The 21,412-nt window shown below is 39.8% G+C and overlaps 1 protein-coding gene across 4 annotated transcripts in view; it reads right to left on the reverse strand.

Annotated features, from left to right (window-relative positions):
* Nucleotides 1-9,642: 9,642 nt before the first annotated feature.
* The window catches only part of ccdc87 (coiled-coil domain containing 87), a 13,983-nt gene continuing 2,213 nt past the window's right edge, over nt 9,643-21,412 (reverse strand). For 2 of the 4 annotated variants that reach the window (XM_041257307.1, XM_041257306.1), the window contains 18 exons: nt 21,235-21,412; nt 20,405-20,681; nt 20,150-20,240; nt 19,522-19,616; nt 18,790-18,956; nt 18,488-18,623; nt 18,200-18,403; nt 17,896-18,012; nt 17,619-17,755; nt 16,832-16,970; nt 16,486-16,595; nt 16,162-16,277; nt 15,872-15,912; nt 15,212-15,256; nt 14,771-14,953; nt 13,234-13,348; nt 10,918-11,060; nt 9,643-10,088 (listed from right to left, as the gene is read on the reverse strand). The exon at nt 21,235-21,412 is cut by the window's right edge and continues 73 nt beyond it. In XM_041257307.1, coding sequence (XP_041113241.1) covers nt 9,894-10,088; nt 10,918-11,060; nt 13,234-13,348; nt 14,771-14,953; nt 15,212-15,256; nt 15,872-15,912; nt 16,162-16,277; nt 16,486-16,595; nt 16,832-16,970; nt 17,619-17,755; nt 17,896-18,012; nt 18,200-18,403; nt 18,488-18,623; nt 18,790-18,956; nt 19,522-19,616; nt 20,150-20,240; nt 20,405-20,681; nt 21,235-21,412 — 2,489 coding nt within the window. In that variant the 3' untranslated portion in view covers nt 9,643-9,893. The other 2 variants (XM_041257308.1, XM_041257310.1) reach the window with 2 other exon arrangements.

Here is a 21,412-nt window from a genome sequence, read left to right on the forward strand (position 1 = left end):
ACTGCATGTTTTAATGAATACAAAACAAGAATGGTACAATAATAATAATAATAATAATAATAATAATAAACTCCAATCTTTGCTTTGAAACTGATGAACAAACAAAACACATCTATAGGCATTTGTAGGAATTGTATTAGATAGTAAGTTGAAAACGTGTATCATATGTTTCCGGAAGTTGGACTGATTGTAACAAATTTAAAAAAATGGGTATGAAGGAAGATACAGGAGAAATTACGTAGATTACTCTATAATGTACAGTGACTATCTATAGATGCGTATTTTACGTGTGCATAACTAGAGATGAATAGCTCGTAAATCAGTGAAACGTAATTTACTTCATAGTATGACATCTTGTGAAGTAGCATTCCTTTGCGAGTTTGTATGCAACAATATGAACCAGCATATGATGTAGCCTACTTACTGTACAATGTACAATGACTATCTTTGCCTGTTTTGCGTGTGTGTAACTAGAGATTACTAACTTGCAAATCAATGAGACATGTCTTAATTTACTCCATGGCATGACATCTTTCATGGGGTGAAATAGCATTGTTTTGCGAGTTTGTATCTAGGAGCTAGGAACCATATATGATGTAGGCTACTTTACAATATAAAATGAATATATGTACTGTAATACTGCAAATATTGTAAATATACGCCTGGTCTCTATTGAACGCTAGGTCTCTGTCATTGCCATTGAAACTGAGGTCTGAGGAAGATGAGGAACAGCTTGAGCGTAATGAAGTGACAGCAATAATAATAATAATAATAATAATAGAAAACATAATTTAAGGTAGGCCTACATGTAATGCCTGTTTGTTTAATGCAGTTATTACGTTATTAAAAATGTAGATAATTTTAAGCGTGCTAAAAGTAGGCCAGATACAAACCTCTTGGTGTATTTTAACATATTCTGTTGTATTAACAATGTACAAGTTTGAGATTAAACACTGTTGTGGAAGAAGCCCTGGAAGTTCTGCAGTGTACTGTGTACTGTGTACTGACGACTGCATTTGAGAGCCCTAAGGCAGACAGATGGTCCCGTTCTGGCCAGCTCTGGGTGCCATAGGGTACCTTGTTCCTGAATGAGCAGGTGCATGTGTAGCGGGATCTCCCAGGTTTAGCCCTGCAGCAGCTGGCAGAGGTTTGACAACCAGATTCTCCTGGGCCATCTGGGGGCCACCAGGGGAACTATTGACTTGTCTCGCCTGACCTTCTCGAGGAAGGCAGGGAGCAGCAGTATAGGCGGAAAATATACAAAAGCGCTTGGGCCATTCGTGAGCTAGGGCGTCGATGCCTCCTGGACCTCTGCAGCTGCGGAGGGAGAACCACAGGGAGCAGTGGGTAGTCTCTGACATGGCAAACAGATCGACCTGGGCTTCCTGAAGCGTTCCCAAATGCGCTGCACCACCTAAGGGGCAGTCGCCGTCCTGATGGGTGAGGACCCTCCCTCAAGAGGAAGTCCGCTGCCCAGTTTACCACTCCTGGGAGATGGAAAACCCAGAGAGACAGGAAGTGCCTCTGTGCCCAGATCAACAGCCGAGAGGCTATGCAGTGTAACCCCGGGGACCGAAGCCTTCCCTGGTGGTTCACGTACGCAATTACTGACATGTTGTCCGTGCAGACAAAGACATGCTTGTCCTGGAGCACTTGGAGTAAATGTTGCAGCGTGAGGTGAACCGCTTTCAGCTCTAGCGCATTTATGTGCAGGGATGTCCATTGACCCCACCAAGACTGCAAGGGAGCTAGAAAGGCATCCATGCACTTTGAGCATGTGCAGGGAGCTAAGGAGAGGCCGAATGGCAGCACGGAAAATTCCAAGACACTTCCCTGAAAGGTGAAGCGGAGATATTTCCTGTTCGCTGTATGGATAGGAACATGAAAATGCACGTCCTTCAGGTCTACTGTTGTAAACCAGTCACTCAGCCGGACAGACTGGAGGATGTGGTGATGTGTGACCATCTGGAACCTCCTCTCCCTCAAGAACCCATTGAGATGTCTCAAGTCTAAGATGGAGTGCTGGCCATCGTCCTTTTTTGGCACCAAGAAGTATCTCAAGTAGAACCCCTCTCTTTGAGAGGTGTGTTCTACGAGACGGACAGCTTGTTTTAGAAGTAGTGTTTCTACTTCTTGTCTGAGAGCCAAGACCTGACTGGATGTGACTGTGATCCCCCGAAAGGGAGGAGGCCCCGAGTGGAATTGCAGTGCGTAACTGGTTTGTATGGTGGCAAGCACCCAGGGTTCTGAGGTGCAATTGTGCCAATATTGTAACCGATGTTGTGCAACAGGTGGGTCTGAGGCAGCAAGCTTTTAGGGTCCTTACTGGGGCTGCCTGGGGGGGGGTTCTGTTGAAACTGTCTCCCTGAGCGCTGGTGCACTGGGTTCCTACGTCCGGCGTTTCCCTAATGGAGGAAGCACACGGTTGTTTTTTTGTTTATTTAACTGCAAGGCAGTATCATACACAGACACTCAACAGCAAGCTGTAAGCAGTAATGAAGAAACAATAGGCAGACAACGGTAATCCAGTGAAAAAGTGTTTTATTTATATTCCAGGTCTGGTGACCGTAAAATAATAAATCCCTGGCAATACACAACAATGTGTAAAGCGCAAGGATAACAAAAACAGGGCACAGTCCAGAACAAAAACAAACACACGCTCACCAGTCCTGGGTGAGTGCAGTCGTGCTGGTGGTCAGTGCAAACACAGATAGTGTGGTGTGCAGTGGTGCTCCGGACAGTGCTGACCCTTGGCGACAGCTCCGGAGGTGTGTTTTAACTGTCTACAGGTGAAAACACAGACAATTAACAAGACAGATATAATATCACACAACACGCTTCTTTTTAACACTGAGAGCTCCTCTCTCAATCCTTCTCTCTCCAACCGTTTACCCAAACGAAAGAAAAGATCAGCGTTACCCTGGCCCCTGTATGTAATCCCGCATGACATCTAGGTAAACGGTTGCAGCTGCCTTATTACTTGCAGCTGCCCCTCGTTTATCTTTCAGGTCAATACGGTCTTACAACAGAGTCTCGCTTCTTTCCAGGCACAAGATCTTAAAAGAGCCAAACACACAACTGGTAAGAGGTTAGTTTATACTCACCCTACCTACCTGTTTCTTGAAAGGCAAAAGAAACTGAAGTCTCCATGTAGTGACTTTTTATTACCTCAGGAGGCGGGACTGAGGACGTCACTCCACGGAGGGGCCTATCTGCAGCTTTGATATAAAATGCTCAACGAATACCTGACAAGCAGACATATCTCAAAAGTATTGTTTTGGTGGTCATCTTCGAATTAAAAGGGAATCAAATGTGGATGCCTCGGTAAAAATCAGCTAGTTACATTTATAAAAAAAATAAATAAAAAAAAGGACAAAAATATATTGGCCTGTGTTTTTCATGCATTTGATCCGCTTTTATTATGCCCGAAAAACACAAGCCAAGTTAGTAGAAACTTGGGGCAACCTTGGTCCCCACCGCTTTGACAGTTGTGCCTATTTGCTTGTTGCTGGTCAAGGTTGCCCCAGTTGTTTTTTTTAACTTCGATTTTGTTTTTGATACAAGTTAGAAGAAACAATTGGGTTTTATAGTTGTGCCTATTTGCCTTATGCTGGGCACAGTTGCCCCAATGGTTTCTTGAAACTTGGCTTGTGTTTTTGCTATCTCTACTTTAAATGGCTGGGTGCTTTTGATAACTTGCTGTTTTGTTTCAGAGAGTGAAAATGCATGTAAATGAAAATCTGTCTCTGGGTTTCGGCATCACTGAATAATTTGTTATCCCAGAAGAATCCTTGTTATTCATTTCTGTAACACATCTCCCTGTTGCAAGTCAGTTTCAGTCACAATGGGCAGGCGAGCAGATTTGGCACAGATGATACTGTCTTCAAGAAACACACATTGCTGATATTTCAAAAGTGATGACTGCATGGGTATTCTGGACCTCGACAACCTGAAGGAAAATCTCTGGTTTATATAGAGGTTTGTCCATTAGAGGAAATATATAACAAGTATGAAAACATACAGTGATCACTTAAAAAAAAAGAATGATAGTTTACTGAAAATGCATTGCAGATCATTATCTAATGTATGTACATGTAATAGCGTAAGCGTAGCATACAAACAGATGGACAGATTAATAGTATGAATATCTTCTGCTAAAGAATGTCCTACTCAAGTTAGATAAGTAGTTGAATGTGAGATACTGTACCTATGTAATTGTATTCTATCAAAGGCATTAAGTGCAATGGAGCCAAGCAGTACTCAGGATCAAAGTGCACAGTCTATCAGATGAGCTCTACAGTTAACTTTGCTGTTTGTAGAGAACTCTGCAAGATTCATATATTCTCCGCTTTCTAGTCTGGATCACAAAATTGGTTCATAGCACAGAACAAGCACATTTTCCCCACCAAATACACTGCTGTCATTTTGTTTTAGTTCAAAACCTAAATATTTCTGAAACCCATACAGTCTATGTTCCAGAAAAAAAAATATCATCAGTAAATAAATCAAGAAAATTTAATACTATAAAATATATTTATAATTAGATATAACAGAGAGGCTGCAGGCCGCTTGAGCAAGCTGTTCCGTCAATATGCCACCCAGTTTTAATGAGAATAGACAACTCCCTTTAGAATGATCTGTCTTTTGTTAAAGTTATTGTTTATTTGAAATGTCCATATGTTGTAACTTTTTTGTTTGTGAAGCCAGTTGTTTTTGTCATTATGATTAATTTGTGAAACCTCTGAGTTGAATTCACTTCAGTGCAGGGGTTTATTAAACCAGGGAAAATGAAATCTTTAGTATATTGAAAACTGTGGATTTCTAAGTGGGAAATTAATGTTAAAACTGCAATTTAATTACCTTAAACAACTTCAGTGATATAGCAAACCCCATATTCTGACTGACAGGTAAGGATTTGTGCTAATCAGTTGCTGCCTTGCGAACCAACCAGTTCAGATTAAAGTACTAACACACACAAAATCACATACAGATAAAACGTAATATACCATCACTTATTTTTCTTATCAAACTCCAGCAGGATCAGTTTCTAGTCAATCCCCTCAGACTCTCAGCTGCCGCTCAGCATAAATTGCAGTTTGTCCTGAACAGATATTTTACTGGAATTATATGTGTATTGAACTTGTAGACCACAGTGTCATCACTGAATGGTCCTCAAATTAATATTTGTGACAGGATGTGAGTGGTGTGGTGTAATAAATCCAATGTCCAGACAGGATTCTCCCAAAAATATCTGTGTTTATTTCACAAAATAAAAATAAGTCTGCCCCTATACCAACTATGGTATCGTGGAGAAACACGGCAGGTTTCAGTCCTGATAAATAATACTCGCTTTAAGCACAATCTGTGCATGAAACTGTGCTCCTTTCGTCCAGGGATCATGGTGCATGTTCGGTGCTGTGCTGTGAGGGATGTGCTCCGGGGTTTGTGCTGGCTCGCTGCAGCTCCCAACTCTCACTCCTCCTCTACAAAAGATACAAAACACAAGACAGACAATAACAGACGTATGCGTACTCTGGCTGTCAATTCAGCACAAGGCAGAGTACTGATGTAGCTTCTTCCCCTTTGTACCCAGAAACTCCTCCCTGCAAACAACCCGTCGCCATGGTTTCTCCAATAAGGGGCTTCCCCACAGCTGATTGAGTCCTTTCAGGTATGTGCAATTACACACTCCCCCTAATATGGTCACCTTCCGGTTTCCACTTACCATGAAAGCGGTCCATCTACGAGGAAGCTTACCACCAACCTTGCACAGTGCCCTTTCTGGTCGGAAGGGAGATTTACAGTTCGGAACCTTTCTCTCTGTGTCACAGTGGGGTAGATACAAGGATACTCGCAAAGTGATTTGTGGTTGCAAAACCCTCATAATGCTGCCGTAAATCATGTTTAACTACTGTAAGTCTGATTTTACCGGCCGGTAAAAGTGCGGCATATGTAAAGAATGGTGTTTACCTGCCATTCTGCATCTGCTAACAAATTTGCACTTTTCCGTCATTAATCCATTACAATTATATTGAAATGCACTACATGCTGCTCACGTCTCCACCACCAGAGGGAGACTACCTGCCTCCACTGCCAGAGGGAGATTGCCTGTTGCTCCCGCCTCCGCCTGCAGAGTTGCTGCTGGCTCCTTGGCCAGAGCCTCCCGAGGATCCACTGCTGCTGTCGCCTCCCGAGGGTCCGCTGCTGCCATCGCCTCCCGAGGGTCAGCTCCTGCCCGGTTCACCAGCACCCGGGGATGCCTGCTTGCCACAGCTTGGGGATGCCTGCACGTCACCTCCCGGGGATGCCTGCACGTCACCGCCCGGGGATGCCTGCACGTCACAGCCCGGGGATGCCTTCACGTCATCGCCCGGGGATTTGTTACTACAAGCTACCGTGTGTGCTTTGCACAAGGGGGGACAGGGAATGGGACAGGAAGGAGCGGATATGTGGCAGAGCAAGAGCCCTGCCTGTAAATAGTATTGGTGTTTGTGTTGTGCTGGTTTGGCAGGGATGGGGTTAATTCCTGTCCCTGCCAAAAATAATGTGGCTGTTCCCAAATGGAATAATTGGTGTTAATTAGGAAGAGCCACATCTTATAGACAGAGATCCCAAATCGGGGGTGGGGGGGGGGGGGGTGTTCTTTTGTGGAGTTTGCTTTTGTGTTGGAGAGTTTTGTGTTTTTAAAATAAAGGCATATCTTGTTTAAAGACCTGGAACCTGACTGTTTTGTAAGTTCATTTTGATTATTTCTGGTAGAACCTCTTTTTGTTGGCCCTTGTGCCTATTTATTTGAATATTTTATTTAATAAAATAATTTGATTTTTGCCTTTACTCTGTCTCTGAGCCTCAATCCACTCGCCAGCCTGTCACACTTGGTGTCAGCAGAGGGATAGCGCCTAGAGGTTCAGAGCAGTATTTTTTTTTCTTTTTTGAAATTTTGGGGAATTTTGGAATTTTGGAATTTTTTGGATTTTTGGAGGTTCTTTTTTTTTGGTTTGTTTTCATCTATGAGAATGGGCAAAAGGCGGAGGCAGCAGAAGCAGCAGCACCAGCAGTGGCTGCAGCAGCCACCACCATCACCAACCCAAACCCTGTGGGAGGATCCAGCGCACGTGTTCCTGTGGTGTACCTGGTGCGGGAAGGATGACCACCGGTGGAGGTCATGTCCGGATGGGCCAATTGCTAACTGGTGTGGGCGTTGTGAGGAAGACGGTCACAACTGGGCAGGATGCCCCCACAACCCAGACCAGGAGCAACCACCAACCCCGTCCTCGGCAGCCACCCCACCAGCACCGCCTTCACCACCATCACAGGAGATCTGGGAGTGGTTGGTGCACCCCGAAGCGGACCTCTCCCACGACCTTCCCATCGCCATCAACATGCTGTGGCATCGAGATGGGAGGAGTGGGAGGGAGATCATCACCCGGGGTCCTTCCAGGAAATCTTCATTATGGTCCTGGTGTACCTGGCGATAGACATGGGGGAGATCCCACACCTTGCAGAAATGGGGGTGGGGCCACTGCCGTCACCCAGAGAGGGGGAGCCGCTACCATCACCCAGAGAGGGGGAAGCCGCTACCGTCACTCCCAGAGACCAGAGACCAGAGACGGGGAGCCGTCGCTCCCAGAGACCAGAGACGGGGAGCCGCCGCTCCCAGAGCCCGAGAGGGAGGAGCCCGAACATCCACAGCCCGAGAGGAGCCCAAACGTCCATAGCCCGAGGGGAAGGAGCCCAAGTGGGAGGAGTCAGTGCGTCCACGGCCCGAGCGGGAGGAGTCGGTGCGTCAACGGCCCAAGAAGGGGAAGTCCACAGGCCCAGGGCTGAAGGGACCAGCAGGAAAAAAACAGTCGGAGCTGTCTCTCCCTCCACCACCAGCAGAGGGAGAACAGCCGGAGCTGTCTCTCCCTCCACCTTCAATAGAGGGGGAACAGCCAGAGCTGTTTCTCCCTCCACCGCCAGTAGAGACAAGCTGCCCGGCGGCTAAGAGGCACAGCGCCATCGCCTGGGGATGCTTGTTCGCCATCGCCTGGGGGTGCTTGCTCCACATCGCCTGGGGAGGCCAACTGCTCCGCATCGCCTGGGGTTGCCTGCCTGCCCGCATCGCCTGGGGTTGCCTGCCTGCCGGCATCGCCTCCACCACTAGAGGGAGCCGGGCTGCCGTTCCCACCTCCACCATCAGAGGGAGCCTGGTCGCGAGGGTTCAGTCCTGCTGGGAAGACGCCAGATGGGGAATTAAATATTCCACCTTGGCCGCCCCCATGGACCACGGACGTCTCCCCGTCCCGGGACCGGACAAAGGACTTTGGGACTTAGGGGGGGAGGTGGCCGTTGGGGCCATTTGTGCTAGGCACAAGGGAGGGATGTGACGGGGAACTCCCCGTCTATATGAACATGTTTGGAACTGGCAGGGAGGGGGTTAAATTTCTCCCTGCCAGAAAAACATGTGAGAATGTGGCTGGAGCTCTAATTGAATAATTATTGATTAATTGGGCTCCAGCCACAGGGGATAAAGTGTGTGTTTTCTGTTTGGGGTGTGTTCTTTTGTTTGGAGTTTGCTTTTGTGTTGGAGAGTTTTGTGTTTTTAAAAGAAAGGCCCTGGAACCTGGCAGTTTTGTAAGTCAGTGTGTGTTTTCTGTTTGGGGTGTGTTCTTTTGTTTGGAGTTTGCTTTTGTGTTGGAGAGTTTTTTCTGTCTTTTAATTATATATATATATATATATAATATTGTATTGGGGTTTTGATTTTGACAAGGGCGGTATCTTGTTTACTGACGTGTATCTGGGTTTTGTAAGTTCATTGTAACTCAAACTGTACTGTTAGAATTTTAAAACATGTCCTGTTTCCTAATACTTTATCCCACACTCACTGAACAGTAACTTGATTTTAGCACCAGGGTTATCTTATGACGATAATATACTAAGAAACATTTTTTGTTTCTCTCAAACAGGTGTGTGTGTCCAAGTACAATATCAACATGCTTGGGTGTCATCAAACTATTTTGCAATCTACTTCTTTGCGAGTGACATTAAAGTTGTGTGTACTGGACATCTCAAATTGTATGTATTGTTTTTTTTCTGTATTAATTAAAGGGTATTGTGGCAGATTGGCTGGTGGATGACGTCAGACCCAGAACAGAAACACACAGACAGGCAGCTGCAGGGCAAGACTGAGATGCAACAATTCTTTATTAAACAACAAAAATAAAAGATTTAAACAAAACACACAAAATAAACCGGCACGGTGGTCAAAACAGACAGACACAAACACACGGTGAGACCGACAAACAAGTACCGTGCTGGTGCTTCCCGCGTGAAATAGCAATTGTTATTTATATTTTACCCCTTTCCCATTTTAACTAGGGGCTACTGTTTTTCGGGTTTTATTAATTGTATTTTTTGGTGCATATTTTGAGTTATTTTCGAGTTCTATGTAAATCGTTTTTTTTTTTCCCCGGGTCTTTCATTTTTGATGTACTGTATAAAATTATTGTTTTCGGTTACTTTTCAACATGGTTGAGTGTTTTTTTTTTTCTGTCAAAATATATATAGTAGTAACTCGACAGTACTTGCACGCTTAACCCTTTGCAGTCCTATGTTGGAGCAGGTCTGACATTACAATTTTCCATCAAAAAGACGTAAAGCACAGGTCTCTAGTCGTTTTTTCTCTGGAAAAAGCCGGGAAAATCTTTCAATGTCCGAGTGAGACCGATAGGAACTGAATGAAGCCAGAAAAAAGGGCGTACCTGAGCAATACAGGAGCCTCATGCTCCACAGAGATAACACAGACACAAACAAAGGAGGTCGCTGCTTCCGCAAAAAGTATATTTAACAATATTTGAATAATCACATTTATTAAATTGCATTGATCGGAATACTGCCAATCTAGTGTAGCATTAGAAATTAATATCATTATACGACATGATGCTGCTAGTCTCAGTGTTCAGTAAACAGCTCTGAAGCGCAGGTAGTTTCACAGGGCTTCCTCCACCACCCACCACTCTCTCCAGTGCCTGCTTCCGACGTTCCTCCTGCAGCCAGTAAAGCATCTCAGTTTTATCCCATCGCATCTTCTCAACGTAGGGGCGGCCCTAAAACAGACATAGTTAATAAACAGAACAGGTGTTTGATTTCAATCATCTTAAATGATCATATACTGGTGGAAATGTCATTAAATAATGCATTTTAAGTGCATTAAAATGAAAATTAGGTAGGTGTGGCAGGGTGAGTGATCTCTGTGACCTGGTTTGATGGTATAGGCTGGGGGGAAGTATGTGCCAAGCCCTGCAACCCAAACTTAAACAACCTAAATCAATGTATATTTTGGTTTGTTTTGCAGGGATGTGGTTAAAAAAAAAAAAAAACACCACAGGAAGGTTCTCCTGCAATTGGGCAGGTCAACCAAACATATGAGAACCTGTGTGTGAGAATGAAAAATCATGTGCAGAATGTAGTCAGGTTAATGTGGATGACTGATTGCCAATTTAACTTGACCACATTTATAAAAGCACATGGTTGACTGTTATGGTCGATTCAGGGGGACAAACTCTTTGGGAGAGGGCAATTGGTGGTGTCCTCAGTACACAGTAATATACCTTGCAGTTTTAAAACCCATCTCTACCAAAACATAATAGATACATTACATTTGGTAATAAGTATGCACTGTTTTGCACAAAGGAGGAGCGGGGTGCTTCGTACAGGCTCCCCCCAGCCTGTGCTATCCAAATATATTACAGTCACCACTCACACTGCCACAGTAGAATATTAAATACAGGTAGAATTTAAAATAGAAAATCCACCATTGGACATGCAAACAATACTGTATAGTTTATCAGGGCTCAGACCTGCAGAAAATACATGACAGGAGACTGCAGAATTCATAATTTAGACAGTTTGTACAGTGGTGAATGGTATACTTACTTTATATGTTACAGTGTCATGGAAAATGTCTTTGACTTCACCGAGCACCTTAGACAATAAGATTTCAACGGCTGATATTTTAGAATGCAGTTTTTCTCTTTGTTTGGACTCATCCATTCTTGCAATTGATGTGCCACGATAACCTACATAAATTGATGCAATACATAATTTAGGTTTTTTGCCACCCCATCACACTTTTCATTCCTATGATGTTTAATCATCTCACAGTGTTAAATAAGAGTTTAGTTAATAATTACGTTTATTCAAAAGTTCTAATAAACTATATAGTAACTGCACATATGTAACAGATTATGATTAAGTAAATAGATCCATTACTAATTTATTAATACTTTCATTAAACTATGAATAAATTAATTGAAAATGTAGATACAAATTATATAGATACATATTACATAGATATATACACATTTATTCTTATTATATATACACATTAACACAATACATTACATGGTACATTTATTTACATACCAGCACATATGACTTACTGTTATACAGTTTAAATGATAACACACTTTTAGGGTATTTTAAAAGTTTTTTCCAACCCTTAAATATAACATCATATGCATCTCTAGTAAAAAAAGTTAAAATGAAACAGAAGTATCCTCAACTTTACAGTGTAAAAAGCTACAGTACTGTGCAAAAGTTTTAGGCAGGTGTGAAAAAATGCTGTAAAGTAAGAATGCTTTCAAAAATAGACATGTTAATAGTTTATATTTATCAACAAAATGCAAAGTGAGTGAACAGAAGAAAAATCTACATCAAATCCATATTTGGTGTGACCACCTTTTGCCTTCAAAACAGCATCAATTCTTCTAGGTACACTTGCACAAAGTCAGGGATTTTGTAGGCATATAGTCAGGTGTATGATTAAACAATTATACCAAACAGGTGCTAATGATCATCAATTCAATTTGTAGGTTGAAACACAATCATTAACTGAAACAGAAACAGCTGTGTAGGAGGAATAAAACTGGGTGAGGAACAGCCAAACTCAGCTAACAAGGTGAGGTTGCTGAAGACAGTTTACTGTCAAGTCATACACCATGGCAAGACTGAGCACAGCAACAAGACACAAGGTAGTTATACTGCAACAGCAAGGTCGCTCCCAGGCAGAAATTTCAAGGCAGACAGGGGTTTCCAGATGTGCTGTCCAAGCTCTTTTGAAGAAGCACAAAGAGAAGATGAAAGACACATCATGCTTACTTCCCTATGCAATCGGAAGATGTCCAGCAATGCCGTCAGCTCAGAATTGGCAGAAAACCGTGGGACCCTGGTACACCCATCTACTGTCCGGAGAAGTCTGGTCAGAAGTGGCCTTCATGGAAGACTTGCGGCCAAAAAGCCATACCTCTGACGTGGAAACAAGGCCAAGCTACTCAACTATGCATGAAAACACAGGAACTGGGGTGCAGAAAAATGGCAGCAGGTGCTCTGGACTAATGAGTCAAAATTTGAATTTGGCTGTAGCAGAAGGCAGTTTGTTCGCCGAAGGGCTGGAGAGCGGTACACGAATAAGGCAACAGTGAAGCACGGTGGAGGTTCCTTGCAAGTTTGGGACTGCATTTCTGCAAATGGAGTTGGGGATTTGGTCAGAATTAATGGTCTCCTCAATGCTGAGAAGTACAGGCAGATACTTATCCATCATGCAATACCATCAGGGAGGCATCTGATTGGCCCCAAATTTATTCTGCAACATGACAACGACCCCAAACTTACAGCGAAAGTCATTAAGAACTATCTTCAACGTAAAGAAGAACAAGGAGTCCTGGAAGTGATGGTATGGCCCCACAGAGCCCTGATCTCAACATCATCAAGTCTGTCTGGGACTACATGAAGAGAGAGAAGCAACTAAGGCTGCCTAAATCCACAGAAGAACTGTGGTTAGTTCTCCAAGATGTTTGGGCCAACCTACCTGCCGAGTTCCTTCAAAAACTGTGTGCAAGTGTACCTAGAAGAATTGATGCTGTTTTTAAGGCAAAGGGTGGTCACACCAAATACTGATTTGATGTAGATTTTTCTTCTGTTCACTCACTTTGCATTTTGTTAATTTGTAAATATAAACTATTACCATGTCTATTTTTGAAAGCATTCTTACTTTGCAGCATTTTTTCACACCTGCCTAAAACTTTTGCACAGTACTGTATATGCTTAACTTACTAAAAACTAAACAACTTCTGCAAGTTAAATAAAAAGTGATATACTCAATTGTAATTAAAAGAACTCACAACACTGCTATAGAAGGACCGTGTGCTTATTAATATTAATTAATTAATAGAAACTGACACTAAACAGTACCTGGTTCATAAAATCTGTCAGGATCAGATGCATATTGCTCAAATTGTTCTAGTTTCGCTAGCAATGATTCCCTCTGCTGGATTAATTTGACAGTTTTTTCCCAAGCTTCGGTTGCCTAGAGACAAAGAATCCACAGATGTAATATACATTTCCCTTTTAACATTTACAAATAGCTTGATTGACGCTATTCCACAAGCAGAACGGCTGTTCATGTGTGTATGCTTCTGTACGTGTTTGTGTGGGAGGCTGCCAAGGATTACAGTTACATCACACACTTACGCTGGTGTGGGGATGGTAAAAGGCTGTGGGCTGTGAATCTAAAGGCTGGTGGTGGCAGAAGGTGGGAGGATTGGGAATCAAGATACTTCCAGCATTAATTTACATAGGAAGTGATTAGCAAAATGTACCTTAAAAGGTTTCACAGGAAGTGTAAATGATACATAATAAGAATTTAAACAGTGAAGAAACAGTAGGCAACTTTGATCCTGGAGGGACATTTTATTAGATATATTCATTAGATTTAGTAATTAAGAAATCGCAGTAACACAACTGCAGAGTGCATGGCTGTTAACCAATTTTCTGACAAACACAGCATTACCAACCATACTGATACTACTGTCCAAATGGCAATATTGCTCTTACTGATATTTTAGACTGTTTTGTTACAGGTAGCAATAGTGGTAACACATTCTATAAGCAGGTCCAAAATAAACAAGGAAAAGGATATATGCTAAACACAACAAATAAACTGTATGGTATAGGGTACAGTTTGGTATGTAGTTCTTTCTGTGCTGGCCAGAATATAATCTATACTGTCCAATAGTCAAAGGAGTTAGCACTAATGTTTACAGTGTGTAAGATTATCTTCTATGAATAACAAACAGCAGGCTTTTGAGCTAGTGTATGAGATGACTGTTTTTCATCAAATAAACAGAACTGTATTATAACCAAAACTTTCAGAATTGATTCTGTAGTTAAAATGCTAAATTGTATATGACATCAGCGAAAGGGCACTGTCATCTTTAATCAAGGAACACTTAAAAGGCTATTTTTTATGAAAGAACATTTCAGGTGAAGTTCGTGTCTTCCCCTATGAAATGAAAATAAATGAAAGTGAATAAATAAAGGTTCACCAACTATGATCCATAATCACCATATAAAACATGTTCTTATTATATGGGAAGATATTACCAATTATACCACAGTGATTTCCAGGTCATCCATCATAAATTAGAATTACTGTATACTGTATAAAGCAGAACTTCCCCAAAACAATACAACTGTGTATTATATTTAGTATAAATGCAGGTATTTTTTAACCTGGTAATGGTCAATGCAAAAAAATGATTTAACGCAAAGGTGTTATCTACAAAAAGAAACACCACTGTAGTACCGTTCCAAAAATGTGGCCATATGATTTCATGATACTGCTTAAAAATACCACATACAAATAACAGGAATGCAAAGGGTATTTAGTAGCACATTTTGTTTTAATAATCAGTAGTCTCAAAATAGTATATATGAATAAACACAATACCTCCCCAAGACGCCCTATGTTGTGGCTTGAACTGTATTTGATTGCCATGTCCATTCTCTCTCCATCTGGGACATACAGAGCTGCCCAAATGTGCTCCAGTCTGTTCTGTAGTTGTTTATAATCTGTCCTAGCTGTCAGGTCTGGACAGGGTCCCCAAGAAGAATGGCTACATTTTGCTATTCCCTATTTCATAAAAGAAAATGACAAGAACAGACAGAACTTCAGTTTAAAACTGCTGTTTTTTTTTTCCCGAAAACTATATTTTCAATAAGAAAAAAATAGTATGGGTGGATTTCATAAAATGTCAATGAAACATAAAACACCTATCTTAAAGTTAATTTTAACATTATTAACCATATTGTTAATTATAGCAATGAGTGTTCCACCAATACCTGGACAGCATAACTTGTACAATCTTTAATAAAATGTTTTTTTTCTTACCTTTGTATCTTTTAGGGTTTGTGTGGGGGAAGTTCCTTGGGGTGTCTGCGCATGAAAAAGAAAATGGTACAGTGTTTGTAATTTAATGAATAACTACTGACGGGGCTGGATGGAGGCTTAATTAAATTGGTTTAATTAAACAATTTAAAACATGGGTGGAAAAATGTGGTGGACTGGAAAAGCCAACAGTGTGCACCCTTGTTCTAGATGGCACTTGGCCATGACAATGTATCAATTTACGGTCAATAAGACTGCAGAGAAACATTAGGTGGAGGAAAATGTGATGGACCACTATAGTCCTCACTGTTGGTTCACCAGTATCTAGACAACATAACTGTACAATCTTTTTTTTTTTAATGTACTAACTTTTGTAACTGTGGATGTGTGTGGGGGGATTCTGGGGGTACAGAAGTAACCCTTATATAGATTTGCACAATTAGTCAATTAATTTTGTTGTTTTTAAAATATTATACATGATTTCTTAGTCTTGGCTTCAGCATGTCAGTCCTGTGTTATTTGCTTTAACATTGCTTTATGTAGTTCTAGCATGATTTAAATCTTTCTAGGTGGAGTATTTCTTCTCTGTAGCAAAACAAATTAGATCTATCCTGAAGATAAAAAAAAAAATACATCAGCAAAGTATTGTGAAGGATTTCCTACCTTTGTCAGGTTGAAAGATTGATTTTCTGCTGATTCAACATCTATGAATTGAAAACAAAATAAGTAGAAAAAAACACATAATGAATACTGTATACTGTAACTAAGATACTATGATATAATTATAAATTAAATGTTTTGCATAGATGCCAGTTGTTAAGATACAAGTTTGCTTATTCTGACAGATTTTTAAAGACAGGCAACTTTAAACTGTAGTTGCAATGGTGAAAGCTAACAATAAGCAATCTACAAGCATGCTTCTTCATTAGGCATAAAACAAACAACAAAAGCACCTTCGGGTTCAGGATTTTCTCCTAGGCCACCAAGCAAGATACAATTTACATTCCACATTCCAGGTACAAAATCCCACTTCTTTGCATTCAGGGCATCAAGTTTCTCCTTCTGTCTCCTTTCATAAACCAGAAACATGAAACAATAAACAATAATAAACTAATTGAAGCATATTCCAGCAGCATGCAAATGTATTGCTTGAAGTACAAATTGACAACGTCTTGTAAGTATGCACTTAGGTGGTAGGCGAAGAACTCAAGTCTATCTCAAACCACATGAGCAGTGCTCATGGTACCTAGCTCAAAAAGGATTTATTAACTGCTTACAATTCAAATTGTTTCTGTTGAAGTGCAAGAGCTTTGGTTTTCTCGTTTTCCTCATCATCACTTTCATCACTGTCGTACAAGTGATAAACTAATCCCAGGTAGTCTGAATCCTGGAAAGATGTACAGTAGAAAAAAGAAGATTAGCTTGCAGGTGAGCCTTGTGCTTTCATTCCATAAGCAAAGGTGCTAGCTTCTCTACAGATTGGTCTGAATTGATTTGCTTGAACATGTGCCATCTTTTGGAATCTTTAGCACTAAGGAGCATGGACAAAAAATCAAGTACTTTCTCAGGAGCCCCAACCCCTCCACTAAGCAAAAAATAAATGATGAATTGTAATAAACCTACCTTGGTTGATACATATTTCAGGTAATCGTCAGAATTAACTGTGGATTTCCACCATTGCAACCAGGATTTATATGCTCGAGACGAGGTGTCCTCTGGTTTCGGATGGTCGCCATCTACGTAATTTTTCTTTCTAGATTCCCTAATGAAAAGGATATAAATGCCAAGAGTAAAGACAATATTTGAAATTTAAACTGTTGTTCCTAATTGAACACGCTCTGTGGTCAACTGATCCAAACAGCAGGCAACTAGACAGACTAAAACAGAAGAGCATCCCCTGCACTCATAGCAAAGCATATTCACACAAACTTCAAAAAGAAAACACAACATTTGAGCTATTGCAATAAGAACTACTAGAGTGACTGAAAACATCATTAGGATGCTGCAGTTAATCACCCCTGGGTGAAAACACCAGAAGGGATTAATAAAGAGTTAAAGAGCGGTGGGGTTTGGACACACTGGGTATTTAGATGATTAAATAGACTCTTCTGTGTTATTTTTAACATATGTGTAGGTATGGTAATCTTTACAAGAAGCCTGTTGTCAGGTTTACAATTTGATGAGAACATGGTGGATTTTAAAGAAAGAATGATAATTCTATAGTATAATTCATTATCAAGATCTAATTGTTTCAATAATGGATAAATCTCTCACATGAAACACAATTATTTGTTTTAAATAAACATCAGCATAACATTAACAAGTGTGGCAACTTCAGAAGTAAAAGATGTGAAAATAAGATAAAATACTTTTAATGTAATTGTATTTTAAAAAAACAAAACAATAATACCATTTAGATGTTTGGCTCTCAAGGGCTTCCCTTAATTCTGGGTTGATCACCCACTTTCTTCTTCCCTTGGTTAATGTTGAGGAGGCCAGGCACTTTGACAGATCAACTTCAGTCGCAACTGGCTCTATTGCTGGGTCCTTAGAATTACAAAAAAAAGAAAGACTGCAAATGCACTTTTATACTGTTGGTTGTTATGACAAATTGAATGTAAAAAAACCTGAATTTTCAAGATGACAATGCTAGCCAACCTTTAAACAATATAACATTATCACAGTACCTGGTCAAATTTTAGGTGGTGAGTTGAAATTTTCTTGCCTATTTCCTTGTACACTTCTTTGATTTCTTCCCCAAGGAAAAGGTTTCGATCCAACCACTTCACAGAAAAATTGTCAATCTACAGATGTAATAAAATACTTTACTGACAGGAATATATGAAAATCTATAATTATCCCAGAAAAGATGGTTAATATTTAAATGTGTATTAATTAATATGGCATTTCCACTGTACATCTGCAATCTACTTTATTAACAAAAATAAAGAGAGATGCAATACAGTAATGCAAAAGTAACTAAATTATTACCTCTCCCGTCAGATCATTATATACAGGTGGATATATCTGCATGTCAATCATCTCTGTTAATACTCTGTCTGACACTCGAACATCAGCTGGCCTTGCTATAGCTTTCTGAGGCAATGTTACATTAACAAAAGCGCTCTGTGGGTGCTCCGGTTTATTGACAATGACTGTTTCCATTAATTTTGTGTCCTCCTCTTCTTTCAGATCCTATAACCGAACAAAAGGTGAAGAAACTATACTCATATATAATACACCTATATAAACAGTTATAAAGTTTTTTCCCAGATGTACCTTTAATGTCTGTTGTAAAAGCTGTAGTCTGGAATCCTTGCTGCGGGTTATTGCTTTAAGTAAAGGAGGAAGGTCTGCATCTGGATCAATTAATTTTGTTTCTTTTAAACATAACTTACGATCGTCTCCTAACAATCTGAAAGAAACAACAGTTATAACTCAGTAGGAACTTTGCAGTGGGGAAACCATTGTAACACAAATCAAATCAATCTTCAGCTTTAGGAGTTACCAATGCATTTCACAATATAACCCTGCCATTGTGTAATATATTGATGTTAATAAACCAAAGCAATATTTTCTACCTTTTAAGGTCATCGGTGGGATTGATAGGTTTTTGTGCAATTTCCTTCGCTGTCTGCTCAAAATTGTTACAAAACACTATTGGAGATTCTGGGCGGATTACTTGTAATTTAATTCCTAGTTCTTCACAAAGCGATTCTGCTTGAAGGTCTGGCATTGAGTGATGTCTCTGTCAGAAACATAAAACTTGTATCAATCAAACAATATGATGTTAAATATACTTTTTGGTTGGGAGTAATTTACACAATTTCACAAGTAAAATATAAGGATTATTGAAAGGTTGCGTTTACTGTGAACAAAATTATTCATTTTCATAAATAAAATCTTTAGTTTCAAGAAAATATGGAAAGTGGAAACATTTCAGTCAAGTATTACAAATGTATGCTTACAGTATTGTTTAACATTGTTATTTTGAAAGATCACCTATGTAATACAGTGAGTCTTAAACCTCTTTCACTGTGGTTTGAAGTTAGCTTTCAGTATTATGCACATTGGTCTGGCACTTTCATTTTAATGTCCATAGTTACATATGGTAAGTATGTATCAAGAAGGATTTATGTGATTCACTTAAATTAAACATATAATTCTATCCAATAATGTTCAGGTTTTGCTATGTTCTTTATACTGTTTATTGGTTTACTCAACATTCATTGTCACTATTGAAAACTTCAATTTGCTACAGAAAAATCTAGAGAAAAACTTAGACATTATTTGTATCAATGTTCACTTCTTACCTTCAGTTTAAAAACTTGGTGCGTTTCAGTGTCATTATCAGGGCACTGATCCACATGCTTTTGAAGCGTAGGACGTGGACAATATATTCCAGCACCTAGAAAAAAAGTATTGTATGCTTATTAACACAAGTAGTTCCTAAACATAAGAGCTGACACGCAGATTTCACTTCACAGCTCTTAACAGTTAAAAATGCTTTGAGACAATAAAAAAATTACATTAATATTAACCACCTGGATAACTAGTTTGAACTGGTGGAGTTAATTTTGAGCTGGTAATGCTAGTTAACGAGTAGGCTGGCACATTATTATTGGACCTCCATATTTAGATATAGATGTATATATTGCACTACCAAATCTGGCTGCTGTTCAAGGACTCAACGCCTACTACCACTCCCCATCCCAAATAATAAAAAAAATGTTCCATTCACTGGTAAACTCCACATTAAACACTAATTAAAGGTAATAGTGGAAATGTTTTGAAAATAATGCTGTCCTTGTAACTAACTGATATTCAGAATTAAGAAAATGCCTAACTTATTCTGCAGAGTATATCCATATGGTATACAAACTGTCTAGAATTAAGCACACCACACATATGTAAAGTACGGTAAATGACAGTTGATCTTACATGGCATAGTTGTGTATTTATCAGCTACCTCTGGACAGGGTAAAAAATCATACACCTTTTGTAAGTCCAAAGGCTTTATATTTTCATTAATCTGGAAAGAAATAGCAACATGTTTTACAAAAAGTGAATTACTTTAAATTGACTGGAGGAATTGTATGTTCAATTTCTACGCAAAAACAAAAAGTTAAATATCATACATTGCTGCCATCTACTGGTGCAAAAACTGAAAGATGTCAATGTAATTCTATCACTCACCTCTCTTAGGTCTCGTTCCACTAAAGATTGTTGATGCTTTTGTTCTCTGCGATCGACAAGGTTCTCAAATGGAAGATTCTGAACACTAGTTTTATGTGAGGAATGACTGTTCTCTATGTGATGGACCTTAAACGTGCTAGGCTGACAGTGTACAGGAAGAACTGAAGCATGTAATGTTTGCTGACTCCTTTCAAGAAGACCATCACTGTAATCAAGTGTTTTCCGCGATGCCTTGATATCTGTGATAATATTGCTTCTGATTGCATGGACATTTAATCTGCAAAAAAAACCAAAAACGTATTTATATATTTTCTTGAAATGGCATTAGGAATAATGCACTGGAACAATAAACATATATTTTCTATGTTTAAAAGATGCCTTTGCTTTTTTCTGAAAGACAAAAGTACTACAAACTTTTTCAAGCAGTGACATAATTAGCATTATTATTACCAAAGTAAATATGCCCTAGTAGATAAAAGTCCCACGTTATGTAAATATCAGTATATACTTTATTTATATTTACTTACCTATTCATCAGCTGCATATAGTTCTAAATCTACCTAAAAACAATTTTCTATATAATTAGCAGAGAAATTACAAGTAAATATTAGATTATATGATTAACGCCTAAAGCTGCAGCAGGTTCTATAGTAAATCTATAGCATAGCTTTCTGATTAAAAGTTCTATAGTATATAGTATATGCTGTACCCCAATAAATCTTAAAAAATGCTACTCTGTGACATTTCAGTCTGTTACTCTACCTACCATCAACTGATGTCACAATAGAGAGCTAAGTACTGTATTATAAAAAACAAAAAAGCAGACTTACAGTTTTGTGCAGTCAACAGAAAGCTGTCCTCTGAGTCGGCAGAGGTTAGCCTCGTCAGTAAACACACGGCGTTGTCGGAAGATGTCCACCAAATAAAGGTAGTGCAGGAAAAGTTGCTCACACACTAAGACAATATGAGTGACTATTCTACATTTAAGCTCCTTGTTTTCTTCTTCAT

This window comes from Polyodon spathula, chromosome 8 (genome assembly GCF_017654505.1).
Source record: "Polyodon spathula isolate WHYD16114869_AA chromosome 8, ASM1765450v1, whole genome shotgun sequence".
Classification (NCBI taxonomy): domain Eukaryota; kingdom Metazoa; phylum Chordata; class Actinopteri; order Acipenseriformes; family Polyodontidae; genus Polyodon; species Polyodon spathula.